At 45.3% G+C, this 17761-nt stretch overlaps 5 protein-coding genes across 5 annotated transcripts; 1 reads left to right on the forward strand and 4 right to left on the reverse strand.

The window, feature by feature from the left end:
- Window positions 1-1566: 1566 nt before the first annotated feature.
- Window positions 1567-2061, forward strand: GGI43DRAFT_383029 (uncharacterized protein; the record flags this gene model as incomplete). Its single annotated transcript, XM_083203327.1, has 1 exon — window positions 1567-2061. One exon carries the CDS (start codon window positions 1567-1569, stop codon window positions 2059-2061), a length of 495 nt encoding a protein of 164 aa, XP_083061095.1.
- Window positions 2062-2798: 737 nt separating this feature from the next.
- On the reverse strand, window positions 2799-6573 carry GGI43DRAFT_433585 (SNF2 family N-terminal domain-containing protein; the record flags this gene model as incomplete). Its single annotated transcript, XM_083209768.1, has 12 exons — window positions 2799-3131; window positions 3206-3357; window positions 3422-3704; window positions 3772-3852; window positions 3918-4458; window positions 4512-4598; window positions 4647-4699; window positions 4756-4835; window positions 4902-4979; window positions 5038-5231; window positions 5285-5370; window positions 5437-6573. 12 exons carry the CDS (start codon window positions 6571-6573, stop codon window positions 2799-2801), a joined length of 3105 nt encoding a protein of 1034 aa, XP_083061096.1.
- Window positions 6574-7531: 958 nt separating this feature from the next.
- GGI43DRAFT_433587 (RlpA-like double-psi beta-barrel domain-containing protein) lies at window positions 7532-8118 on the reverse strand (the record flags this gene model as incomplete). The annotated part of the gene is made up of 1 exon (XM_083209769.1): window positions 7532-8118. One exon carries the CDS (start codon window positions 8116-8118, stop codon window positions 7672-7674), a length of 447 nt encoding a protein of 148 aa, XP_083061097.1. The 3' UTR covers window positions 7532-7671.
- Window positions 8119-11852: 3734 nt separating this feature from the next.
- On the reverse strand, window positions 11853-13322 carry GGI43DRAFT_356063 (class I glutamine amidotransferase-like protein). The gene is made up of 2 exons (XM_083202321.1): window positions 12257-13322; window positions 11853-12191 (listed from the first exon to the last, which is right to left on the reverse strand). The coding sequence occupies exons 1-2, from the start codon at window positions 12767-12769 to the stop codon at window positions 11901-11903; spliced, it is 804 nt and encodes a 267-aa protein (XP_083061098.1). The 5' UTR covers window positions 12770-13322; the 3' UTR covers window positions 11853-11900.
- A 2274-nt stretch (window positions 13323-15596) lies between these two features.
- GGI43DRAFT_355888 (uncharacterized protein) lies at window positions 15597-16273 on the reverse strand. Its single transcript, XM_083202319.1, has 2 exons — window positions 16101-16273; window positions 15597-16023 (listed from the first exon to the last, which is right to left on the reverse strand). The coding sequence occupies exon 2, from the start codon at window positions 15996-15998 to the stop codon at window positions 15684-15686; it is 315 nt and encodes a 104-aa protein (XP_083061099.1). The 5' UTR covers window positions 15999-16023; window positions 16101-16273; the 3' UTR covers window positions 15597-15683.
- Window positions 16274-17761: the final 1488 nt, after the last annotated feature.

Consider the following 17761-nt stretch of genomic DNA (forward strand, 5'->3'; position numbering starts at 1 on the left):
TTACTGCTCTTCTCCGTTTCTCTCATGCCGTCCCCCGAACACCATCAGTCGACCGCGGATACAGGATTATGGCTTCTCATTTCGGATAATTTCCACGCCCACGCAAATATGCAGTGCTCTCCAAAGCCTGCAGATTGAACGCCACGTTATCTCCCCATGCAAGTGTGATGCCAGTACAGAGTCGTAATACGAGTATTGTTGGTCTTATGTGGGATTAAGGCACCTTGGCAGCCTCCTCTCTGTCACCATACATGTACCAGCCAACTTTCTTTGTTCTAATTGTAGGAGATAAGACCTGTTTCTCTGCCTCATTGTAGAAGCTCTGCTCCTCATGTTATTAAAATAGATCATTGCGCAATGACAGCCTTGGATCGTCGGAACGGTAAAGGTTCGTGCGAGGCTTGAGAGGAACTAATGCCTCATACTAATGCAAGTGGCCGTTGGTTGTTGGCTTTGTTGGTGATAGAAACTGTAATGCCTGCACGTTACACTGTTGTTGGTCGTTGTCATTTTTCCCTTTTCCCCGCCCCCTGAATAAATCCTCATTCTTAGTTTGGCTTTGCCTGCCAAGGTCTCTGACAATCCTCTTTATTAAGAGATGAAGTATTTGTAATATATGAGGTATCTGATGTGTAGTGCCTGTACATTGGAGAGGTCAGATTGTTAAGATCGCAGCGAACTCTCGTGTCCTCGACTTCCTATTTTTTTTTTTCCAGATTGAACTCTGTGAAGGGCTCATGTAATAAGATCCATGTAATGGGCTGCTACCAGAGTGATAGAAGCAAGCAGTACAAGCAATGGCAAGACTGTAAATGAATGGTATATGAAATCTGTAACAATTCAGTGGAAGCAAGCACTTGTAGTCTTTGGAGTCGCTGGTACACCTGGATAAAGTTGAGGAGGGTGCTATTTGTGCTCACGATTAACTCGGCCGTAAAGCAGCTTGTGAATAGCGAACTGTTACATATTATGAATTCGTCAAAAAAATAGATGCCATTACTGTTTTCAGACCTATTTCACTTCAATTCACTGGGATACGGTCGTAAAGTAGTCCCGTGGCTGATATCTGGCCACATATCTGCGGTGCCTTTTCTTATTCCTTTGCTTCCTAAATATCCACGATCTCTCGAATCTTATCGCTCTTTAGCAAAAAGGCATTGTTCAGTTTGACTTCCATCAACGCCACTGCAATGGGCAAGTCTACAGGAATCTGATCCCATGTACCATGATGCAGTTCGATGCGTTCAAACTTACTGGAAACAAGCAAGCTAGATGATTATCGGCCAATGTCAAAAGTATCTCCGGTATTTACAGAGCACACGCATAAGAGAATTCGTCACAAAGCTTTTTGAACGGGCTGGGGGAACAGTAACAGCGCACAGCTTATATCAGCGTGCTCGCGATGACACAGGAAACTTTGTCAGGCTCTCGTGGCCTGTGTACATGCTTCTCTCCTCCCTGTATGGAGATTTACCACGACATTACAGAGAAGCTATAGCGCTTCGGTACGGCACCTCAGTTATCGAAGATCACTCGGCAGAATATCGACACTTCTACCCAGCACCAATGTCTGTAAGTCTTGGAGAGTCGATTTTGATACGGTGCGAAACCCAGCAAAGCACAAAATGTGAAGATGAAAGCTATATTAAAGCAACAACTTCAAATAACAATAAAAACAATCCTATTACTCTGGAAAATTGTGACCCTTCAACACCAGCGGCCTCACAAAGAACCCCATGGCAAGGCACATGGAACATTGATAATATTGTTAACACACTAACTGTGCCAAAGGCTAAGAGGCCGTCTTCAGCACTGGAGAGCGTTCCAAAACAAGTCAATTTAGGCCACGATGAAATTCTGAAACAGGTCAATAAACAAGCTAAAATCACCCAGGAAAGCATCCAAAAAGCCCAGTTAGAACAACATTTAGAACTTCGTGAAGTTCATGGTGTCGTCCAGAAGAACACACAAACTCTTGATAGCATGCAGAATGACTTGCGGCAGTTCATGTCAGCAGTCGCATCGACATTGAAAGATATCCGAGAGCAATTGGATGAGTGAAGAAGCTGCGCATCTCTATGGAGGATGATATGAAGATATAGCATCATAAAGGGGATTTATTTTATGTCATAGAATATGTTAAGAAGATTTGGGTTTCTTATTAGCTAAGGAAATATTATTGAGCACGCCCATTTCGTTATCCAATCCCCAGCCGCGACCCAAAAGAGCAGTCAGTCCACATATAAAAATATCAAACTGCCATACGCACTTAGAAGCAGTAGAGGGTGGAAATAGTAGAGGGTGGAAATAGCGGAGGCAATGGAAATAGTAGAGGCAGTGGAAATAGCAGAGGCAGTAGATTAAAATAGCTGTAAATTCGTGTCATTACCACGCTGGGGTGTTGGAAACGAAACTTGAGTGCTAAATAACGATGTGCTTTAATTACATTAAGTGATTCTACTTGATATGTTCCATTATTAGTGTAATATTCAGAAGAGGCACATATGAAAGCAAAAGAGGGAGATTCTTTGGACTTGATGCAGCTCGTAGCTTTATATTTTTCCTTGTGTGCTAAATCGGACCAAGTGATAAATAAGAAAAAAGCAATGTAGTTTGTCGATTTCGACGTTAATATCAGCTAAGTATGTAATTGAGCAAATGAATATGCATATGAGAGTCGCAGAATCAATATCAGCAAGCGTTGTAGCTAATATAAACCCATTTCCAGTCCCTAATTCTCTCGATTTGCGCAAATAAATCCCATATTAAAGAAATGTGCTCCAATAGAAAAGCGAAGACTATCGCTTACTCTTCTTTTTCTCTTCTTTTTCCACTTTTGGTGTAAAGAGATCTGCGAATCGCTTGTTGCCAACAGGAACACGGTCGTGTCCGTCATCCTGCAGCATTCGGTCTACAGTTATCGCCTTGGTAGTCTGCAGTGCGATAACACGCTCGTCTACGCAGTGATTCGTCATGATGCGCACCGCATAAGTCTTCTTCTTTTGGCCTATTCTAACAACACGGCCTATAGCCTGCTTTTCTGCCGTCTTGTTCCACCAAGGATCGATGAGGATGACGCGATTCGCAATAGTGAGGTTGTGGGACTGGCCGCCGGTCTTTAAGGTAGAGATCTGTGTTGTGGATATAGACGTTAGTAAAAACATCCATCGTGAGTAGTTATTGCTCAAACGCTCTTGAAACTCACCATTACCATCACAGTTGGATCGTTGCGGAATGCGTTTATCGCTTGTTCTTGTTTATGTTTCGGCATAGTGCCAGAGAAGTAAATGAATCTTACACCAAGACACTCAAATAAATATCCCAAAATCTTTAGGGTGGGAATAAACTGGGTAAAGACTAGATCATAAAATTAGTTCTTTATCAACATTAAGTCTCAGTCTTGGAGTCTCCAAGCACTCACTGATGATTTTGTCCTGAGGAGCTTGGGAGAGCCAAGTAATTGCTATAGCCATCGTCGCCGTAACTCTTGCGCTTGGAGGGGGGGTGAATAGTGGACCAGAAGAATCAGCCATAAAAAACAGTGGTTCTTCGAGCTTTGCCTGGACCGTGTTATTGAGTGCATCTCTTCCCATTTCCATATAAGATTTATTTTTTTTAGCCGTCGCGGCCATCATTTCCAAAGTAACCACTGGCTGGCCACATAGAAGCTCCTGGCCACAACTATCGATCGAACACTTGGGGGTCTTCGAATTTGTTCAGATATATCAGCTTATACTTATCACGGTTAAAAGGAGGACCATGAAAACTTACGCCAGTTCGCTGCCCTTCCGACTGGTTGATCCACTTGTTCGTCAATTTAGTAAAGCAAGTGCTGCAGAATATGTGGCCGCACTGAGTCATAAATAAGTGAGCTGGTACAAAGTAAGACATTGTTGGAATTGAAGCAAGTTGCTCACCTTAAAACGACTGAGATCTTGGGACGGGCAGTTATTCTTTCCACAATTTGATGTTTCAACGATACGTTGAAGGAGAGCCTTATCTAGAATCTTGGTCATGTCGAAAACGCCGCCAAAAAAAGGCTCATCGCGATCTTTGAGGGCATCAATGCCAATCGAATATTGACCAAGATTTGTCTTCCAAGCATCACCAGCTTCCAACTGTTCAATTATCGACCTTTTCTTTTGAATCCCTTGAAGTTTAGAGACTAGTGCTTGAACTTCGTCGTTATTGAGATAATCCTTGCCCATCAGAAAATTCTCCAGGCAGTATGGATGAGACAAGACCTGCCTAATGCGTAGCTGTTTTGTTGCTCCAGTAGGCCTCACTCGAGGACACTCTGTTTTCTTGTTCAAGCTCTCTTCTTCTAGAATAGATGGAGTAGTCTCTTCTCCGTCCATCTCAGATTCATCGCTATCTTGTTCATATATGGGCACCAACGCCTTCTCTTTCGATTCCTTATATACGCGTGTATTCCTGTCGTATGAAGCGTTTATAACGCTATGATTGTCAACGTATGCATGCGTAAAATTGTTTAGCATTTATATATGTACCTGCAAAATATATCTTCTTCCTGTGAAACTGGGACAATAATGTCTTGATGTGTCGTCTCGGGGATATTGAGCCGTCCTTCAGCGGTTCTATCTCTCTATTAGACTTCTCCGTGTTTCTATAGTCGATATACTTACCTGCGATACATTAAATAGCTCACAACAGTATCAAATTCGTCAGTTGAGAGCCCCTAAAGATAAAGATTTATCAGTACCCTCTCACACTGCCAAATATTTGTGCACCTACCCCATCAATGTAATCGTTTCTGAATACTTGCCGACCGCCAATGAAATAGCACTTGGTAAATAGTGTATATGGATAGAATTCTAATGAACTTGCATGAGTATCACAATGAACAATCTAATTGCTCTTCGCGGCAGTGTTGTACATACCCATAGGCTTGTTTGCAATAGCACTGCCTGTTAGAGCCCAGCGGTGTTGTGCTTTGATGGCACAGCACACCTCCAAATCTGTTTGAGTTAGTTGAAAATGTAACAGCCATTACTACTTAGCAATATTGCGACTTACTAAGTCCAGTACATCGAGTGATTGAATGAGCCTCGTCTAAAATAACTCTAATCCAATTTATTTGGAATAGACCATTTGCTTTCTTGGCGAATTCTTGTGCGGAAGCCTCGTAATTGTCTTCGTGCTGCCTTTCTAAGTCCGCCATCTTTTCTCTCTTTCGAAATTCGTGCCGTATTTGAGCATAAGTAGCAAGACTACATGTGTTAACGACAATATCAATGTCTCACCAGCGGTATCGCCGACTCACACTATCCAGTGTTTCGCAAAACTCGATCCGTGATTGGCCGAGTCATATATAGTGACAAGCGAGCTCGCATCTTCATGCCAGTGTTTCTGTGAAATAGTTAGTGAAATGATTTTCGTTTTCAGCTTCAGACTCTCTCATTACTCTCCTCTTACCTTGGCTTCGTCCAGCCACTGGGTGGCTAGCATTCTGTTGGGGACTACAACAAGTGTAGCTTGGGAGAGAGACTTTCTATCTTTCTTCTTTAGTCTATTGGCAGCAATACATGCCAAGCTCGTAACTGTTTTGCCGAGTCCCATTTCATCACCTATAATCCCTCCGGACGCCAGCCTCGATTTGTCTCGCTCCCTCTTCACCATCCACGATGTCACTGTCACTTGATGAGGTTTTAACTCTGACAGCATCATTTTCTTGAACCTTTTCGATTGGAAAAGTCTTTTACCTTCTCTCAGCTCTTCTTTTTGTGTCGCTTCGTGCCGAACGCTGAGGTCTTTAGGAAATTTCGCTCTTATTCCTTTGATGCCAAATTCATCTTCACTCTCTTCATCATCGTCATCGTCGAGACCCTCGGTATCTGCTTGTCCGTCATCTGACGAGATGTTCTCAGATAATTTTGATCTTTTTGAACGACTGTAAGACTTGGATCTTTTTTTGGAAAGTTTACGCTTCCTCTTTTTCTCCGAGGATCGCTTGCATCTAGACTTTCCATCGGCCTCCTCCTCTGCTAGGGTAGAACCAATTGGATGTAAAATGTGCTCTTTTTCTTCTTCTTCTTCTTCTTCTTCATCAGAAGGTGGGGACTTAATGATAACACAGCGATTATTATCATGTTGCATCCGGTGTTCATGTTCTTCCTTGTTCATGATATAACCTTCATCATCATGGGAATCAGCGCCACTGTGCGTGAGTAGTGAACGTAAGACTGGGTTTCTAGCAGTGTCTTGCGTATGAGTTGCAACTAAATTCTCGCCTCGAACAGCCTTTGCTTCTTGCATCTTGGCGTATTTACCCAATCCGGTTTGTTCCAGCCCAGTATCTTTATCTTCTGCCTTCACAGTAACACTTGATAGAACCTTTGGAGGCTTATTTTTGCTGTGGTTGCTATGAATAAATTCCGATTCTTGAAAACTCCTTCCAGAAACTGGGCGAAGATTTTTATTCCTGAATTGTTCGAATATACCTCTTATAGGAAGCGCGGCGGAATAACTCTTGGGATTTTGGGTGGAGCCTGCTTTCGCTTCATCCTTAACGACTTTATCGTCTTCGTTTCGTCTTGAAAATAGCGACTGCATGTTTAAAATCAGAAGCAATGATATCTAGGAATAAATTAGCAAGAGCAACGTTATATCGAAGGATGGAGGCATGATACTTCACCAATAAACGGAAGCCCAATACCAATAATGAAATGAAAACGAGAGAAGAGACTTGTAAAAAGAGAGGTGTGGAGGAAAATGTTGAAGGAAGGAAGAGATAGAAGGAAGAAGGGAGTTGAAAGAGATAAATATAACAGAAGAGGAGGGCGGTGAGTGTTTGGCAGGCAAATTAATTGCCCTCTCTCTCTTTCTCTCTGTGACTATCTTTGCTACTCTGAGATGCGATTTTCGAAGAGCCGTGCCGAACAGCTGGCAGCCTGCAGCTAGAGCCAGATGAGGCCTGAACATTTTGAAATCGCGGCTGCACTCCAAGGAGCTATACAGGATATGCATAGACATTACATTGAAGTAAAAATATAATATTTCTAAGCTATACGACTACACTTATTACTGGATAATCTCATATAATTCTAACCGTAGGATTCGAAATTTCATCAAATATGAGTTAAAACCACAAGATTTACGCGACCTCTAACCACTCGCAATTAAACAGGGAACGTAATGAAACTACATCACGCTACCTATTATATAGCTCAATACTAGCTATAGATCATTAAATAAAGTCTTCTTATCCTATATATCTGGACCATTATCTCAAGTCGAAAGTATAATTTCAACATGATGCGGCGAAGGCAGACCAGCGACCTCGTGTTTATTCTCTACATGGATGCTATAACTACTCGCGAAGAGTATTTATTCCAAGTCTAAATTGAATTTCTAATTGAATGTATACAAAAGCTGAAGCCATTTCATCGTGTTATTAGAGGCTCGCTTCAAGTTTACTGGACCAAAACAATCAAAAGCTAAAATGTATAAAAGCCACGAATCTTGAGAAACAGTCAAAACTTTGATGGTATCCAATGTTATGTATGTATTGGCTATATCCATGTAGGTAGGTCATATATAAACATAGGTCCTTCTAGGAAGGCTTTTAAATCATAAAATATATACATCAGAATAGAGCAGAATATGTACAAATCCTAGCCCCCTCAATCGTATGCCGGCTTAGTATCTCTCTTACGAAGAGATGGACCAGCTGAAGCCTGGGATGATGGTGCCGTCGAGATCGTGTCCACCGAAAGCCTCCCAGAGGTCCAAAGTCATATCGATAGAGGGGGAAGAGTTTCGGTCAGCAACGGCAGCCTGGCGAGTGACACCGTTGTTGGTCATGGTGATGATCTTGGCGCAGAGCTGGTTGTTCTGAGCAGCACCAAACTGGTCGAAGACCTCGGCGGGCATGGCGATAAGAGGCATGCTGGGGTCAACCGCGTTAGGGAAGTAGGTGCTGAGACCGCAAGCACCAACAGTGTACAAAGCCTGGCGAGCAGGAGCTGGGTCGCCGAACTCGAAGATAGAGCCATCCATGTTGTCACCGGAAGCGAGAATGTTCTGGCGCTTGCTGCTGGGGGCAGCGGAGGCGGTGATGGCCAGCACAAAGGTGGCGATGGAGAGCGAGAACTGCATTTTGAAGGTGTTTTGTTTTATGATGGAGTTCTGGATGTTGCTTTGAGATGGGTGATAAGCTGGAGGAGGAGAATGGACTTCATTGTTCTCTTATATAGTTATTCTGACCTGGTCCCAGTTTACGGATGTAACACTTACATATGCAATTCTCGTTGGTGTATTCGCGACTCAACGTTACCACGTGAAATTGAGTTACTTCATAGTACTATTAGCGCTGCAGGTACGGTCATGCCGACCCCTGGTAGCTATGAAATAGGTAACTAGATCGTACACCACTTGGATCTTGGAGCTTCTACTTTGGTGTTTAGCGCTTAGCGTTCTCGAACCAAGCGGGCATAAAACAAGATCCTCTACCAACAAAATTTTCCTAAAACAGATACAAAATGCTCCGCTTCTTTTGAGCTGACATGACGATCTACATCGGCTGATGCTGGAATACCATAGCGCCGGATGTGCCAACTTTTAGCGAAGGAAAAAAAATATGACTAGGGTAAAATTTCCTATATATAGCTTACACACCAGCATGTTTGTGAAAGGAGCCAAACGTACTTCAACCTAGAATAAAAACAGCATAATGAAACAGTTGCCGAATTAACATGACTTTGACACTATATTGGCAGTAATAGTATTTAGTTTTTAATTGAACCCACTTTGTGAGTTTGCAGGGCGTTCGCTTCTACTGTAGGCAGCCAACGGATCTGAGACAAGGGGCAGTAAGCGCAGGGGCAAAACAGCTCAGCACGTTTCTACTTGAGGCAGGAGACAAGGTTGCGTTACATTAATTGAATGGAATAGAACAATTACTATGAGTAAACACCTAGTTTGATCCTATTTGAAGTGTAAATGGATATTCTATGCCGCGTGGGATTCGGCCACTATTTAATGAGATTCCTAGAATGGACAATTTAGATGGCAGCGGCCGCAGTGCTCTTCTGTGGGATCATATACACTCGGATTACTTCCTTTTAGGGAGGATAAAAATTTTATTATAACTAAACCTATACGATATTCGTCTGATCAAGAGCTTAAAAACTAAGCTGGATCAAGCGGGAGTTGCCCGAGTCAACTAATTAGCTATTCTCTCGCCGGTGGCGACGCAAAACCAGCCTCGCAACAATACCTTCCCATACCTTACTAGCTGGGTTTCTATTGCTACCGGTCATATTTCTATCAGAATAGAAGAGGAGCTAACAGTATTTTTATTCGATCTATCCACTTAGGAGACGGCAGTTTGATTCGGTAGCATGTTACTAGTTCTATCCCAAATTACAATATCCGGGATGTATAGCTCAGCGTCCTGGCAAGTTTAGTCCAAATTCGTCCTATCGTATGCTACAACTATGCGTAGTAACATACCATGCTGAAAATAGGTAGATTGAGTTGCTGTTTTTGGCTTCCGCTGAGCAAATGCCGTTGGAGAAGACTCATTTCCCCGAAGAAGCGAAATGGGTAGCTAGGTAAACCCCTGCCATGTTTGCCACGCTCGAAAAGAGCCATATAATTGTAGAGGTCACATTTTCAGAAATAGACTGATCTTTTCTCTGCAATCGTATAACTAGTTGGTCCATTTTCTCGGCATTTGAACAATAATTCCCAGATGAGTGTTAGTTACACCAATATTGCGGGATATCAAGCCCGGCTTACAAACGGAGGTTGGACATTTGAGGAAGCTACTCTACATATGTCATGGTATGTAAGCTTCTGGTCATTTAATATGAGAGTATACGTAAGCTGATACAAAGTTCGCCCGTCGGCAAAGAGAAACACACGTATTGCGCCTGGAGAAAAGAATGAAGGAAATTCTCTCAGTTTTCAACAATAAGTTTTGAGCTTCTTCTCAGTGAAAATTATTTTGAAATGATAGATCAAAGAACTCCTTATCAACCTCTAGACTTGGTACGTTTTAGAAAGAATCCTGAGAGCTGTTGTGGAGAATGTGTACTGCCGGTATCAGCAAACTCCCCCCAATGGAAATTATGATGCAGATCTTGATACAATGTAATCATATTACTATATTGAGAAACATTACTCATAGCAGGGAAGTGCCCTCGGTTTAAGCACTACCTCACATATGATTGGTGAAAATATCCAAAACATGAGTGCGACTGCTTTCTATGCTCAAAGGCGCACAGATGAAAATATTTTTTATCTATTCACGTCTGAAATGAACAAGACTTCATTCTTATGAGGAACAAGCAAATAGCTTAATTTACAGCTAGATCTCAAAGAGTTCTTATCAGTTCTCAAAATCCATAGTTGATGTATAAATTTAATAACCGCTAACTTGTAATAGATTAAGTTGGAAAGAGATGCAGTTAGATACATAAGTTGTGAAGTTAACATTCGCATTTATGCAGGTTATGAGGAGCAGCTAAGTTCAATAAACACTAACGTCCATGAAGGGAGATTGATAAAAAGGCCATCATTGGCATTTTAATTCTACAAACATGGTAATATATGATTCAGGTGGTATTTCGATTACGTTATTTGTGGAATTGAGCGATTTGACATGATTGTTATTCAACTTTCCAGCCGTAGCTAAGTCGCATATTACCCCTACTACTCCCGCTAATTCTACTGCTTCTACTGCCTCTATTATTTTTAGGGCTGTATATAACTTAAATGTATAATTACGAGTAAACTGACCGGATCATTATGCTGGGTAATGAAGCTGGGGTGTTGAATGACAATTCTCTAAATAAATATTTTCCATCAGACATGAATTAGGAGTCATCACTCTGCAATATAGGGCAGCTAATTGTCCCTGGTAGCCGGAAGTAGACTCAATGTTATGAAAATCACCTATCTACCACCGAAATTAAGCCTCTCGACATAATGCATTGGATGTTAGTCAATTTACGACGAAAAATTCTGCGCGACTTATTGATTAATAAATCATGATAGTCATATTTGCTATTAGAGAATCGTGTTTCAACCCACCGTTTTGTTATCTGACTCCCTATCTGTGGTTTAATGATGCTATTAGTCTATACATGATGATGTTACACTAGAAGAATTAGAATAAGATTAGAACAGTTGTAAATTAGTGATAGCCCGCTATTGCGATGTTGGATAACGAAAGTGGCGTGTTGAATAGTAATTCTCTCCACTAGCTAGGTGTGTATTAGTTAATTACCCTGGACGGTTTATACAGAAGACACTTCTCGGCAGAATAATGAGAGTTACGGCATAAATAGCCCAACAAAACATAAATAGGTTGTACAAAAATGATTGCTGATTGCTGTGAAACTATCTAACTTTCCTATAGCGCTGAAATGACACGAATAAAACTTGGCGCTTCGGTATCAAAGTCGTTGAGCTCAAACAGCGGATAAGCAACTGAGAGAGTATTGACTAGGCATAGAAATCCCTTGTGATATGAAATTCGAGAACGAAGAGAAAGAGGTGGTCCTGATAGTCCATTTCCCTTCCCTTCTTTGCTCCCATATTTCATATCACATGAAACCCCTCTTAGATCATACTCTCTCTGCTATGATGCGCGGACTGTCGGCCGGCGCAGTGGCTGCATTAAACACTGAGTACAAGGATCCTCGGAGTAAGTGTAGGCATGTTACTACTAGTGATAACACGCCGTCCCAACTCTGCAGGTCATCAGAGCTCACCGCATTTTGGCAAGGCGATGCGTCTAGAACAAATAAATCATGCACTAAAAGCATCCTTACATAAAGTATCATCGACTCTGGCTCCAACTATGGATTGGACATGAAGCTAAGGTACCAAGCTAGCTCCTGCACAAATGCGCTGTCGCTCCATGCTTGTATTTAACCATGCCTCATGAAGTTGAGGAATGCTTTTGCAATTGCAACGCCGTCGTGTTCATTGGATGAGCGACCGAGGCCGTCCTTGTATACATCATCCGGGAAGATGCCAGCTTTATGTCGGTTGGTGATGATTTCTTCAACGATTTCTCCGGTGAATTCTGGGTGGCCTTGAACGGCGATGTACCGGCCAGGGCTGTACATTGCCTGCACAGGGCATATTTGGTTGCCACCCAAAGGAATGGCATCCTTGGGAAATTCTAGAACAACATCACGATGCATCTGATGAATGCGCTGCAAGAAAGTTTTACGTCAGCACAAGCAGTATTAATGGCACAGGGCAGCGCATGCAAGCTTACCATTTTGTCGAGCTGGAAAATGGCCTTGCCCTTATCAGTCAAGTCGACCTCGGTGACGGCAATCTCCCAGCCCTTATCACTCTTGCCGACGGGCGCACCCATGGCCCTGCCAATGATCTGGTGGCCGAAGCACACGCCCACGACTCTGATGCGGCCAGTGTCAATGGCCTGCTTTGCATACTCCACCAGTTTCAGGATCCAAGGGTCGTTCTCAAATGCTGTGTGACGTGACCCGGTTATCAATATGGCATCGACCTCGTCCAGCGGCGGGTACGCATCCTTGTCCTCGACAATGTTGCGCGCCGTGATGGAGGCCACCTCGGAGAGTGGCCGCGGCGGATCCATGGTCTTTGCCGCCTGTGTCAACAGCGCGGTGAAGACACCTCGGTATCCGCCATACTTTTCATTGGTATTGGGCTGCGGCGTGTCGGCCTCGAGAATCAGCAGCCGGAGAGGCTTCACATCGAGCGAGCCGAGTGCGGGCCCCGATCCGGAGATGGCATCGGCGGTCATTTCGTTGCAAGGATACGAGGGCGGGACGGCGAGGAGAGCCGGGGCGGAGGCGAGATGCTGCTTAGCGTGTAATGCTGGAGGGCGATGCAGATGCGTCAGATCAGACCAGAATTGCTTGATGCTGCGAGAGCGACAGTGACAGTGACAGTGACAGCAGAGAGCAGCGAAGAGGGGTCTGGGCTAGAAGCTTTGAGCCGTTGAGCCGCCAACTACTAGCAGACGCCTTGGCGGTATGTAATCATCTGGTCTGGCCTACGATGCACTTAGACCTCGGGTTTCCGAAATCGTGGAGCATCGTGGAGCATCGTGGAGTTGTCGCGGCCGATAGCGGGGAGGCGAGACGTGGCGATAAGACGGTGTAGGGGTCGCTTAGTGGTTGCGGACAGGGGGGAAAGTATTATTCCGAGATATATAGCGAATCGGACTCGACATTCAAGACGCCGGCAGCATTTTTGGCTTTGGTTCCTGAAAATAGCGTGGGATAGACTGGCCAATTGAGGTTCGGTAGGTAGGAAGATGGAATTGGTCGGATTGGCTAGATATAGAGGGAGAACCTGCAAAGAGGGGTAGGTAAGAAGAGCCAAGCCCAGCGAGACAGAATGAGTCGATGGAATAAGAGTTATTTATACAAGGTCAGCATGTATTACTCGATGCTTATATACGTGTAGCAACTCATTATCGGTGATAGACAGGTATTCCTACAAGATTCTATACTTGATAGTAATAGTGGGTTAGTAGTCGTAATAACATGGAAATACAAACGTAGAGTTTCAGAGAGAAAAAGCAATGCGGCTATCCGTCAACACAGCATCAGTGAGTGTCAAGCATGCTGAGCGGCGTCGGCCATGCTAATCATTAGCCATTCACTGGGCAACCGGGTTCTCGGGATTTGTAGTAGTGAGAATGAGACGACAATGCTGATGCCCATATTATTGTATATACAAAACGTGTCCATGACACCGCCCTGCACTCAGCAGCAGTGGAAACGAAGAGACACTTAGCACACTACTGTAGTATCATTTCCTCTTGATTCTTTCAAGTTCTTAGGAGACAATACTATTGGATAGATAGGGAAAGGTAGATACCTACCTGGGTGGCGTGTCGTCAGACACATACCTACAAGGCAGCCGGTCTAACCAGCAGTTGATTTACACGTATTCCATGGTCTGAATACCTCACCTTACCCCTTAGGCCGTGCTACAACCCAGGAACAAGTTAATGTCTTGCATCAGCACTTCTCTATACCCTTACGCCCGTACAAAGTGCAAAGTACAGTAACCTCCTCACCTTCCAGATGCTCCACGTGTAGGTAGGTACAGGTACAGGGCACACCCAAAATGCTATCGATAACCATCGGGCACTGCAACAGCGACTTGATGCCTTGGAAGCTGCAACCTCCATGCACCGTATATTAATCAATATCCAGATTCTGTCGCTTGCATCCTCTTCCTCACTTCTCAATCCATTGTGACTCTGCTCGTTGTGCTACTCATATTACAAGTTACAGGTAACATGTATCCAATCTATACCTCAACTGCGTGATGCGCACTCACATGTGATGTGAACAAGTATTTTGTGACCCGTTCTCGGTGTCTCAGCGTCTCAACACATACACACGACATTATCGCAAGGTCATCTGTCTTTCCCCCTCCCTGCAGTGCAACCTATAATTGTGTGGGGTGCGTTTGCTGGCTGTCCCCCACGTTCTCCGTCGTGAAAGAGACGAGTTATGCTTAACGACTTAGTGGCAAACCGCGGTGAAGGAGAATGGGCAAAGGGATGACGAGATGACAATCGTGTCTCTCGCGATGTAATCTGCAACAAACAATGGATGCGAAGCTTAGACTTGACCTTGGTCTGATATTACGGGAGCGTCATGCCGCGGTCAACTTGTATCCTCGCTGATTCTTTTCGCAGCTCGGGATGGATGCGCAAAAGCGCCAAAAAGCTGGCTAATAGCCAAGCCGCTGCTGCATCGTGCAGCTCGTGTCCGAGGCACGAATCGCAAGTGGCGTGAAATTGACGAATGGCTGGCCGACACACACCACACTGGCACCACAGGCTATTGATGCAATACCTCGTTCTTATCGAGCCAACTGGATATTCACATGGCTAATATCTTGCTGTTTCTGGTGGCAATGGGCTTGCAAATGGGCGCATCCGGACTCTTCACCCCGTTACATTTCGCTCATTGTACGATAAAACAAGTGAGGAGAATCAGCATTGGGAATGGCTGCATTGGCTCTTGTGCAGCTTAATCAACTGATAATTTGTGAGAATGACGAGCGAATGAGGACGGCAGAGGATAAAGGCAAAGTTGCCGCATCACAGAATCTCTGGCGAGCTTGTGATAGGCAAGGCTGAGGGCCTTGTCAGAAGTCGAAATAGGTGCCCAGCTAGCGGAGTTGAGCATCAAAAACTCAATTGGCCGCTGCCATTGGTGATTATTTTGCGATGCAGAATGCAACCTCCCTATCCTGATGGATGCTGAAATTTTTTCTTTCAATTTTCTGGAGGAGACCAATGGCACGATGCCTCGTCAAGTCGAAGAATTACGCAATGCATCTCGCCCACAGTGCAAATCAAATCTGCATTGTTGGGCCTCGTGCGCTGGGGTCACCAGTCCCAATTATCACCAATGAATGGTGAGCGAACAACAAATAGCACACGGGATGGATGAACACCACAAGGCACAAGCAATGCACATGCTGAGGAATTCCCCCCCCCGCCTGGTGCTAGTATTTCCCGAGAGACACGCTCAAGCGAGCGAGTGGCCTCGCAAAGCCCTCGCCTGAAGTTGGGCACCCACGGGATCCATCGATCGCACCGATGCGGCCTGCTGTTCGCTCAATCCATCTAGCTGCAGCCACAATTGCTGATGTGTCAACGGGCAAGCTTCTTATCCCTTGGGCGCTTAACCAATCAGTCTGCCAGCGCACTCGGCAGCAGCCAGCTTGGGCTTAGAGCGCCGCTCCAGCGGTGACTTGTTCATTCTGGTGCCACTCATGCGCCCACTGGCAGATCCGGCGCCAAGGCCAAGTGTACAAGGGGAACAGCTCTCTGTCATCACGAGAGCGACGGCGCTGACGATGGTGCCTATGTGTGCTTCGTACGTTGTTAGCTGCCATGCTATTTTCAGTGAGGCGGCGCACCGGATATCGAGAGACTGGCAGATACGTGTGACTCTTTTTGTGCTGTCTCGTGTGCTGTTGCGGGCAAGGCGCTCCATAGTGTCTCAGCCATGGCCAGGGGATCTGCTGGCTTACAGTTAGTTGATGAATCTCCAGGCCCTTCGCCAGGGACATTTCAGCTCCTGATGGGGTTGGCCGACGGTGAGAGCCCAAGATTTACGCTGTGCATGGCCGAAAACGCACAAAGCATCTCGCGACTTCTCTGTGATTTCTCATTGAATTTGCCATCTGCCTAAAGGCCTAGTCAGTGTACGAGAAAAGGTGAGAGTTGCGGAATCGACCAGAGGCTTGGTAGCTGAGGCGCTTCTCCATCGTGGTCTATCGCTCGCCACGTAGCAGAGCGGACACCAGCCGGGTATTGGCCCGAACCATGGCAGTTTACAGGTATTGTTACTCGCGAGCCGGGCACTCTCGGAAACGACAAGCAGCAATGTTACAAGGAGGGCCACCTGGCGAAGAAACCAAGGACAGAACAAGACAGTATGGGGATAAAAAAATAAAAAATAAAAATAAATGAAATAGACGAAGACCATGGATAAAGTTGATTCTGGGCATACGAAGTAGCATATCACTGCTGACGCCTCGCATATCGGTACTACTACCAACGCTGGCGGAGCATTATGGTGTCATCGATCTCATATGTGTCAGAACGCTGTGGACGCATCTCGAGGTGGTGCGTTCTTAGAGGTCCGTCTACCATGCCGCGGCCCAGGGATACTCGGCGCGAGAGAGGGAAAAATTGTTCTACCCCAGCCATGAGATCCATCTATGGAGCACTCTTTCTTTTTTTACGATGTACCAGTATAGCTCCCTAGGTCATTGTTATACGGCATGTAGTAAGAGGGAAGATGCATCCAACTCGGCCGTTGTAACCTGCGATGCAGACATGTCCTGTCTGGCCGGACATGAGCGTCTCTCAGGAAGTCAGTTCCAGGAGTTGCATATTTCTGCGGCCCAAAGCTCAGAGCTCTAAGCTCCTGCATTGTGCAGCCGCGGTCGCGATTGGACACTGGCGGGAGGACGAGCAGACACAGAGGCCTAGAGGGCGATAGAGCAGAGGAGGGGATCCATCGACATGCGTGAGCTAGGGCCCGCCATTGAACACGCGGCTGTCGACTCTGCGGCTGCGGCCCATTGCGCTGGCGTCTCCTTCTTTTGCCCAGGCCAGGCCTTGCCTTGGGCCGCCGCCCACTGACCAGGGCGAATTGGGAGCTCTGCTTGCAGTGAAAATTTTGCCATTCCCCTTGTTGGTGCTTGGCCAAGCACGCACTCCCCGTATATGCCAGCAAGTCGGTATTGGGCTGGGTAGTTGTTGAGTCGTTCCTATTCGCCTTACACAGCCACTGGCGGGCCTGCCATTCGTCCCGGTTCACACGCCCCTGTCCTCATTAACCATCTCCATGTTTCTTGCTGCTCACTCTCCCTACGTGCTTGCATGCTTTGCTGTACCTCTCTTTGGCCCAAGGGCTGCATGCCGAACACAGTAAAGACTCAAGAGTGGCTTGCCGCCTAATAGATCCGCTAGAATGCAAGAGTGACTGGCGCATCGGAAGGTGAGATGACATAACGGAGGGGGTCTGGCATTCACACATATATCACACCACGGGTGCGATCATGGTCTTACTCTTGGAAGACTCTCGACTTCATAGCTTGATGAGAAAGCACTTGCACTCTACCAAAACGCACGCGTTCTGCCTTAATGACGTCCCTTGTCGTCCACATTCCGGAAACTCGATAGAGCTTGCAGATTTTGTGCACAATTGCTTGATTGGATAAGTGTTGTATTTGGCATATTGGCGTC

The sequence above is a fragment of the Trichoderma evansii genome (genome assembly GCF_050947405.1).
Source record: "Trichoderma evansii strain SZMC 28006 chromosome Unknown GGI43scaffold_8, whole genome shotgun sequence".
In the NCBI taxonomy this organism is placed as follows: Eukaryota; Fungi; Ascomycota; class Sordariomycetes; order Hypocreales; family Hypocreaceae; genus Trichoderma; species Trichoderma evansii.